At 35.8% G+C, this 10,690-nt stretch overlaps 1 protein-coding gene across 1 annotated transcript in view; it reads right to left on the bottom strand.

Moving 5' to 3' along the window:
- chrna8 (cholinergic receptor, nicotinic, alpha 8) overlaps positions 1-10,690 on the bottom strand; it is a 104,926-nt gene that overhangs the window by 34,613 nt on the left and 59,623 nt on the right. The window contains exon 4 of the mRNA XM_065254679.2: positions 8,016-8,125. Within this exon, the coding sequence (XP_065110751.1) occupies positions 8,016-8,125 (110 nt within the window). The remainder of the gene's footprint in view (positions 1-8,015; positions 8,126-10,690) is intronic.

Consider the following 10,690-nt stretch of genomic DNA (forward strand, 5'->3'; position numbering starts at 1 on the left):
GGAGATAAAAATGGCTCGTTCTTAGGTAATAGAAACAATTCAGTTCATTATGTAAGGTCCTTATACACCACTGATAATATAGTTATGTATATTATTTAGCATTTTTGTCTTTTTTTAAAGTAACACAATGCACCTTTAACACATACACTGTTCGATTCGCCTTGTGAAAATGACTACATTTCCCATAATGCCCCTAGTGCACTAAAGGACACGGTGGTCACAATAATCAAACTGCCGGTGTAACATGATGGACTACGTGAGATCTTTGTTTTGCCTTGTGGAGCTGTATATAATAAAGCGAGGTATTTTTAATCTGAACTAACACATAGATTTCACTCGTTGTTCTACAACACTCGATTTACCAGATGGTTTCTTACTGTTTTCTGTGATGACATTTTTTGTTTTTATGGGGTAAGTGCTATTATATTCTCTGTCATTTAAAGGTAAACATAACGGTAAGCATGCCGGGTTTACAGTGAGCCAAGCAACATGTATAGGTAAGGGTTAAAAATCAACTAGATGTTGGAATCTTTAAAAAGTAAATTAATGATCAGCCCCCCAAAAAGCTGACTGAAGTTCAGATGTTTTGAGTACAACACAATAAATCAACATTAGTTGGAAATGATAGCAAAGTGAATCTTTATAGTATATACTGATTTATTATTCTTAAATTATGGTGTAATAAAACCAACGTCGATTTAAGAATATACCTAGATGATTTTGTGCAGGCATTTCATATGTAAGGATCATCAGTTAGCCTATGTCTTTAGACTTACTATTTTATTTGATTATTTTACAATAAAAAGTTTACTTGTGTTTATATAAATTGAAGAAATCATGTACCTCGCTTTGTCACCACGGAAGAAGTACATGTTATTCTGGGTAAAGAGTAGTGTGAGTTTAATACACTTTATAAAAAACACAGTTTACATAGCCGACAGCTGATAACTGAGAACAACAGAGACAGAGAAATGAGTGCATCAAAGCATGTGATGAAGTTAGACTTTGTATGTTGTGTTCATTGAATGCATATAATTTGATTGTCTTGTATGGAGTAATTTGTCAAATATTATTAAATACAAAAGCACTAAAAGTTTTAGTGTTTTGGCTAAGGAGTGTGAGCATGTCTCAGGTACTTGTATTTCAGGTGCAATAATAAATACTAGACGTAAACTTGAGTTTTTGAGATTAAAATAAATGTAATTGGTAAGTGCTTTATTCTTTAAGTTGATGAGTTCTTTCTGAAAGTCTGAAAACTATACTAAACCTAATATACTAATAACCTAAAGTTAAAAGTCTCAGTTTTTAGACTGGTAATGTTTTGTAATATGTGTCTTTTTGTCTTTACTTATGCTGTACTTATTAATATGATGAAAGCAACGCAAGCTGCATTAATGCAGACCCCTTGTATAAACACTGTCCTGCTATCGCAGGAGGACTGGACATGCTTTACGAGTTAAAAAACAAAATATCTCGGCCCTCACACGGGCACTGCCATAACGATTTACGATTCGGAGTGGAAGCATCTCTCAGGAATGCAACTTTAAGGACTACGATCTGTGTAAGTGGCAGAAGACCATATCTTTGTATTGAACAGTTTATTTGAAAAAAAAAAAAAACATAACTTATGTTTTGAAAATCAGTTCATCTATACAAAATGCAGAATTAAAAATTACACATCAATTTTTACTCTCTAGAGAAAATCCTACAAAATGTTCATCTTGACAGAATTCATTGTTCTTTATTCTTTTAGATTGTATTTCATCTGCCGCTGTGAGAAACCTTTTTAATTTTGTTGATACTTTTGAACATGTTTTTTAATCAGTCGTATCCAAACATAGTGCTAAGATTATTAGAGAAAGTTCATTTTAAACATCTTTTCTAATCTTACTTTATATAATTACAGCTTATTCTCACCATGAATATAGCCTTATAAGCCAGGATGACGTTTAAAAGAAAAGAAAGAACACTTAATTTCTTTGATCATTTCACATAAAAAATTGTGTTTAATGAAACTAATCAATGAGAGGATTTCACAATATTTCAATGCCAGCATGGCAGATTATAACGATGTCACGCATTCTAAAAAGGTGCATGTTAAAAGTTAAATTTTTTCGTCGTAGCTAGATGCTCCATGCTATTTCACCATTCACTCACCGGAGTATCGCACGAGCTGCATGGCCTATGTTTGTGATTGTCGTAACTCTGATTTCCCTGGCTTTTATTAGACATATTATGTCCCACCTTATATAAATTATGATGGGAGCATGGAATGTGTTTTAATGAAGACCACTTGTGTAAACACTGTTTTTATTGTTTTATCGTAGGAGGACATGATTTAACGCGTCCCGGAGATAACCCCGGACGTAAACATGTCAACGTGACGTGGGCGTACCGGTTAAAAGTTCAACGCAACGTGGGCGGTCCGGTTAAAAGTTCAATGCTACGTGGGCGGTCGGTTCAAAAGTTCAGAGCGACGTGGGAGGTCCCGGTCAAAAGTTCACTACGTGGGAGGTCCGGTCAAAAGTTCACAACGTGGGTGGTCCGGTCAAAGGTCAGCCCCTCCCTCGCAGGTCAAAAGGTCAGCCCCTCCCCTGAGGTCAAAGGTTAGCCCCTCCCTGAGGTCAAAGGTCACCATCAATCATTTTTATGTGACAACGTGTGCCTCATATTTACTACTGTTGTGTCATGTTACTGATATATAGACTGATGACTACCCAGCAAGCAATAGCCATCATTTCACCATCTAGGTTAACTATACCATAATATCAATCTCTAGACAAAATTAACTTAAATTTGGGTACATGTTTTTGCCAAAATAACTTTTATGATATTCCATCATGTAAGCAAAGTCAACAGTAATTACAGTGTGTTTGGGTTGATTCAGTTGTTTTATTTTATTTATTTTTGGGCTATGGTTAGACATCTATTAATTTTCACTGACAGCCCAAATTTTAGACTAGACCTCCAGTGTTTGGACGGCCGTTGCATGTTTTTTAAAGCAAAATGGGTTTCTTTAGGAGTAAACTTTACTATGACCTGTGTAAACTTGATGACTGATGATTATTACAATTCAGCAGAATTTGTGAAGCTTTCATGTGTCACACAGGCCTGGTCATAAACTCAATGTGCCATTAGAATCTACTGCAGAATTCATATCATATAGTTCTTTTAACTCTCAAATATGAAGCAAATATTTATGAGGTGCATGCATGTTTGAAAGAACCATGCAGGAAAAATCCATGGGTCCACTAGTGAAAGTTTTATAATCCATACCCAGCATAGTAGGCCTACTGTACCTGTACTGTATATGCAGAGAGGGTAATAACAGGAGAATAAAGTGACCACTGAGGTCTGTGTAAATAATGCATCATACAGCCTTTACCCGAATATGCAAACATGCAAAAACTTTCAACATGCATGATTTACATACCACGTCTGAAATCTGTTTTTAATCTTTTTTTAAACCTTGAAAGTATTCTAGGTCATACATCAAAAGTTACATATGAAGTATAGATTTCCGGTTTTCTTTGGAATATTTCTTTTAATGTTAATTTCACTTTTATGAATATTTAAAAATGTTAAATAAATATAGTACATGGGCCCATATATAGTTTATAAATATAAAATATAAATGTGTGACTAAACTCTGTTTGATCAAATAAAAAAGCACTTGTACTGCTTCAACAGTGCTATCAGTTCCTCAAAGAAACAAATGCTGTAATGTTTAACATATAATTTTTTATATTTTAACATTTATAACCCAATGGTTGGGTTTGTCCCTTTTTAATCTAGCATTTTTTTAGAGCGTAATACGGGCACTTTTTCCAAGTGACAAATGCATTCAAAATATAAATTTTATTAGTACGTGCATTGTTGGAAATCGAAACCATGACCTTGCCTTGCTACAAGTTAAGTTAAAGGAGAGGTGCATGATTTTTTTTAAAAAACACTTTGGAAAATGGTCCGAGTACCAAAACACACTTGTAGGCAATCAGCAGTAAGGGGCGTGTCTACTAACCAACATAGAGACAGAGCGCAGCGCGTCATAACCTGAAAACCACGCCCACCGGGGGGAAAACAATCCAACCGTCTCCATTGACTTTGTATTGCGAGAGGCTGCCTCCTTGTCATTTCTGGCTTAAAACAAAAAACCGAATAATGCCTAAAAGCTGCTGTGTGACAATATGTACAGCTAACAAGCCAAAGAACCCAGAAATAAGTTTTTATAAGCTGTCGAGCCGTAAAACCCAACCTTTAAGGAGAAAAAAAGTGAATCGCCGACTACATTTCCCCCTAGTGGACGCAGTTCTACTAATAGGAGTACTATGAAAAGTTGCCTGTTTTCCACTTTTGTGTCTTTAAACGCTCGTTTTTTGAGGTCGACAGCTTATAAAAACTTATTTCTGGGTTCTTTGGCTTGTTAGCTGTACATATTGTCACACAGCAGCTTTTAGGCATTATTCTGTTTTTTGTTATAAGCCAGAAATGACAAGGAGGCAGCCTCTCTCAATACAAAGTCAATGGAGACGGTTGGATTGTTTTCCCCCCGGTGGGCGTGGTTTTCAAATTTGCATAACTGCGCTCTGTCTCTATCGTTGCTTGGGTTGTGTATGTGTGGGGCGGGTCTATCAAAAGAAGGTCCAGATTCTATTGGGGTAGGAGATTGTACTTTTTCACCATATCTTCTAACTTCTTGGCTATGCATGGATGAATGGAATCAATGCTTGTTTGTATTTTCTTTATAATACAGTCTGCTCATGCAATTTACAATATTTTAAGCAACAGTTAGCACTTCACATTCTTTGCACCTTCACATCTAATTTCCTCCAACAGCTTATGGTTCTTTTCAAAGAATGAAAGCGTTTAATGTGATAGTGTCTTTTATTATTTCACTCATATTATCTCATAATAACACTCGTATTGTTCTCTGTTCAGAAGAGTGACATTGCCATCATTAGTAGTTGATGATCCTATGGATAAGCAGGTTAATGGTGTGTGTAATTCATTTCTCACATCAGTAACTTCTCTTGATCAGTCTTTCTCTTCTTATGGGTATTATTCAACCTTAGGTGTGTTTTTGCTTTTAAACTATTCTTACAAATCACCCCTTTGACATGAACTGGACTCTGCGGTCCTTTTTAAACAGGAAAGGAATAACCTGGGGAATTGTTAGGAAAAGCAACATAAATTTCTCTCAGGGAGGTAATTTATTTATATTCGTAAGGTCGAAGACACCTGTTGGTAAATTTGTTGCCTCTCAGTTGTAGTCAAGATCATTGTTCTCCCCACCGTGTAAATAATTTGTACTAATTACTAATTTAGCTGACGCTTTTTACAAAGAGGAGAGACTGTCTGGAACAAAATGAGGTTAAGTTTCTTGTGCTAAGAGCAAAAATCAATCCTTGTGGGGTTTGAATCATTAGAGTGAGGAAAGGGGATATGGTAAGCAAAAGCATAAGTGATTCTAATGCTACGTACACACCAAACGCGGGGCATCGCGTTACTCGCTCTATATTACGTGCAGGATTTAACTTCGTGTCATGCAAATTTTTTGGGAAAAAAGACGCGTTTGAGGCGAATAGCGCGTGTTTTCGCGGCAAACACGCACCCATATTGCGTCATTCGCATCGCCCCACGCAAGGACGTGTCTGATCGCGTCTTTGCATTGACTTTGTATGTAATTTACTCGCGCTAATCGTTGAACTTGTGTCTGGTGTAAACCCACAGTAATGCTCGATAAATTTAACATCATAACTTTATGCATACTTTATACTTTTAAGTGTATTGTGCATTAAGTATGCACACACACACACACACACACACACACACACACACACACACACACACACACACACACACACACACAATTCATCATTCAGTTTTAGACCCAGATTTTTAAAAAAATCCTATTTAGGACAAGTAAAGTGAAATGTCTTTCTTGTGTTATTTTGTGTTTTGGGTTAAAAATGTAATTGGCAAAAGATTAATATTTTAAACAGTATAGTGAATTTGGCTTCATTGAAGCTTATGAGTTTTCATTTGCCGAGTATTACACTTGCCCTAGTGCACATGCATGATACACGTCCATTTGAAATATAGTACAGACCATAACATTCAACTCAAAGTCCAAGATGTTACTTTTTGCTACTTTTTGTAGAACGGTCCTTATTCATTTTTAATATACATAAAAGTCAAATGTGTTTGTAAGGTAACAACACATGAGTGTTGTTTAAGTGAATGATTTCTTCAAAGACCTTTAAAAAACCGAATTCGAGGTTTGTGTTACTGTATGTTGGTTTGATGCTGTGAAACCATCAATGCATCAATGTTTTATTTTTCATGCTTAAACTCATTACTAAAACAAACAGCATGTGTACACATAAGCACAGTCTCTATCTCTAAACCTCTCTTTCTGTTCTATTTCACATGATATGTGTTATTGGCTCTGTGCTGAAGGAGAAGTACAGTTATTTGGTCATGTAAAATGACATTTTAATTCCAATATGCAAATGTTAATATTAATCCATACTGAAGGAAAAACACACAAACCCATCTCAGATCCACTGCTTCATATCCACATGCAGATGTGTAGGTGTCTATGTGTGAAGTGTTTAGATACACACACTGGCACTTACAAACACATCAGCACTAAATTAGAAATTGCAGAAGTCTGATTCATCCTATGGGATGAACTAGAAGCCCAGGTGTTCATGAGACTTAGCAGTGAATAAATTCTGCATGAGGTACAGTAGAAGGCTCAGAGAGGGCTCAGATGGGTTTCAATGCAAGACTAAAGGGGGCTCCAGCTGGTCACTTGCGTTTTCATTTTTGCATTTACCAGATGTTTTTATCCAAAGCAGATTAAAGTGCATTAAAGCTATATATTTGTTACTATACCAATGCTATACTTGGTGAGCTATAGACAAATAGCAGCCTGATCTCACAAATTTCTGTGTTATAGTCACAGAATAATTTGCTCATTTATCCATGTCATTGTCATGGATCTCTGCAGTTTTTGGGTCCGTACCACAGACTTTATTTTCCGTATCAGTTTCACGTGTTAGTTCTCAATTGTTTTTTCCTATTTTCTTACCATTGTCGCTTGGGTTTGGGGTTAGAACGACTTTCTGTTACATAAAATGACATCCTAACCCAAACCCAACTCTAACCATAACGTCAGGCAACTGTTTAAAAATCTGGAAAAAAATTATTGTTTAAGATAGATAGATAATGTCAACATAAAACCACTAAGTTCTTTCCAGTGTGATGATAGTTTATTGCTCAGGGTTCAACCTTACAACTTTAACTCAACCATGAATCAGATTAAACGGTTATTTTTCTACAGTCCGATTCATTAAGCCATGCTCTTTCTAAAATAGATGAAATACACTGATTTGTATCATCAGACTGGTTGAATTCTATATTAACCTTCGGATACTCCAGCATTGATCGTCAATATTTTTAAATACAAAAATGCATTTTCTTAAAACCCCTTTCAAATACTATAATACGACAAAGGGCTTATTTGTACCCCTACGGCAGTTTCTCAAAATTTTTATAGCTTTTTCCGTAATGCCGAATCCGGACACTTCAGCTGGATCTCAGGTCTCAGCCTCCACACTAAAACCAAGTACTATTTAATTGCTTGAAATAACCATTGCAATTTGGCTTAATGGGGGAACAGATGATTATTTTTATAGATTTACCTGACAATTCAGACTATTCTAGATTTAACCAGTGGTGAAAGCAGCTAATATTCACTCTGGGTGGGGACATATTTTATATTTCTCAGTCGTAGATCAAAAACTATATTTATGAAGGAAATTTGCATAGAACTTTGGTGGCTACCACATGAATAACAGATGGAAATTTTACTCCATTGAAATACAAAAACCCTATTTACATTTCTCATCCAGTAAAAAATCAACAATCAACAAAATTATAGACATGGAGTAAGAAGACAGACAATGTTTATACAAGAAGAGTCTAGTGTTTGAATATATGTGTGTTACCTGTTATAGAGAAGAATATCAGGTGTCCAGATCTGATTCGAAGGGAAACGCAGGGTCTGTACACCAGGATAGTTATCAGGGTTCCAGCTCAAATAGACATCTGTCCAGTACTGCAAAACACACACATGGCACTATTATTGTACACAACAACATCGCACACACGCAGCCAGTCAATACAAAACCACAGCTGGGGCCTGGGGTACACATGTGTACGTCGTTTACCACTGGGAAATTACCAAAGGATACACATACAGCATCACACAACAAAGCCACATATGTCGAAACTCTAAGTTGCATACAGTATGAAACTAAATGTGGAATGTTGCAAGGCAATAAATAAAATAGTTCAGTGTGTGTCAGTCTGTATATTAGTGTGTGTTGATGCATTACTTTTTTATGCATAAACTCCATCTGATTCCTCTTCAGGGGTTTAGATGGATAGATATTTCTGGGCTTTGCAGTGCCAAAGGAACTTTAGTTCTGTAATTGTTTTTGTGCGTCGTTCTTTAGGTTAGACTTGCTGTGAAAACCCAACTAAAGTATTATTTTTTTTGTGATTTACTACTTTCTATATAAAATCATCCTGTATATAATGTAGTGATGTCAAAGATTGAAATCAATGTAATATCATTAGATTATGAGATTTAGCCTACAGGGTCACATTTATTTTACAGAAAATTGTAGTGCTATGCACTGTTGTTGTATCCACCTTATTTTTGACTTAAATGTGGGTGTCGCCATCTTTGAACTCCTTTGTGTAAGACTTTCGGACGAGTGTGTCGTTTTGACTGGCTTTTTAATGTTTACTATGAAATCCAGGAAAATCGGCATTATTTAAAATATTTATTCTGCTACAATATATTATTACAAAAATGTGATTACAGTACAGAATATATATACACGACATAAACTGCTTATTAGTTAATGTTTATAATAGTTCGTAATATGTTTGTGTGTACTTTTGTTATGTTTTGAAAGATTTTTTACAATAATTTCATATGCTCATGTCTTGTCTACTGCATAATATTCAAACGAAAACAATACTGAATACATGTAATAGTTTAATATGTTATTTATGGTTTGTTGAAATAACTTACAATGTGTTGACTGTCGGACCGCATGAAGTTTGATGTGTCGCCATAAAAACTCAAACAGGTCGATTAAAAAATGCTGTTTAAAAAAAAACTCATACCAGTTGTGACATATTAAACGATCGTCTGAAAAGGTTAAAAACACAAAGGGCCCTATTTTAACGATCTGAAACGCAAGTGCGAAGCGCAATGCGCAAGTGAGTTTGTGGGCGGATCTTGGGCGCTGTTGCTATTTTCCCGGCAGGAGAAATAACTCTTGCGCCAGGCGCAAATCAATAAGGGGTTGGTCTGAAGTAGGTTCATTATTCATAGGTGTGGTTTGGGCGTAACGTCAAATAAACCAATCAGAACGCTATCCAACATTCCTTTTAAACCCAAGGGCGCAAGTTCCAAGGCGGGTTGCTATTATTATGACGGATTTACCAGGCGCATGCCAGGAGCGGTTTACAGCCGAGGAGACCCACGTTCTTGTAAGAGCAGTCAAAGACAGAGAAGTTGTTTTGTATGGGGATAGGAGAAACGCGCCCAAATCAGCGTAGGTTAAACAGGCGTGAGAGGAAATAGCCACAATTGTCTCATCAGCTGGCATCCCCATCGTTGCGGCAAGCGCTACAATAATGTCAGGAGACGGGGGAATCCCAAGCTTGCCAGCATAAATCGGCCACGGCGTGTAACGGGAGGTGGATCTGCCTCAGGACCTGACGCCAGCAGAGGACATCGCTGCGTCCACCCTCACCGCTGAAAGTGTTGAAGGCGGTTTGGGGGCTTTGAAATAGGACCCAAGAAACGCAAGCAGTCCAACCCCAAAGTACACTTACAAATCAAGTTCATATACATTAAGGTTTCTTATGAAAACATTTTAATTATTCTTTACATAAAATAAACGCAATACAGCCACACATCAAACTTATGAAAATATTTTAATCGTTATTTGCATGAGAATTTTTTAACGCAGCCACACAATAAATAAAAACTATCACCACAATGCTCACCACAATGATTTCCATTATCTCATGTGTTAATATTTTTTATTGTAACAATTTATGATTTGCAAAAATAACTGTTGCATCTGTGTAGATTAGATAAGCAAAGTCAAGCATGGTCAAGCATGCACCCTTAAAATACACTGTTAACGATTTCCCTGTATTTTTACAGTACGGTACTGGCAGCACGGTTGCCAGTAAGTTACTGTATTTTGGTTTTACAGTACTGTACTGTAATACCATTTTACAGTACACAAACTAGTACTGTATAGTTACAAAGCAGTACTGTACTGTAATTTTACAATATTTTATTACAGTAGTCTATTTTTACAGTAATTTACTGTAATGTCTATATTGACCCATAAATACTATTTATTACTTATTACAGTTAATACAATAATATTATATATAATAGCTAGATATTTAGGTTTAAATCTATAGTTATTAATATGGTAAAAATGCTACATTAAAACATAATGAATTAAAAGGCAATCCAAGCAATGTATGTATCAAAATTTTATTTAAAAAAACATTTAATTGAAACAAAACATATTTAAAACAAGATTTTAAACAATAATAAACATATAAACAAGTTAAATAA

Source organism: Paramisgurnus dabryanus, chromosome 4 (genome assembly GCF_030506205.2).
Source record: "Paramisgurnus dabryanus chromosome 4, PD_genome_1.1, whole genome shotgun sequence".
NCBI classification, from domain to species: domain Eukaryota; kingdom Metazoa; phylum Chordata; class Actinopteri; order Cypriniformes; family Cobitidae; genus Paramisgurnus; species Paramisgurnus dabryanus.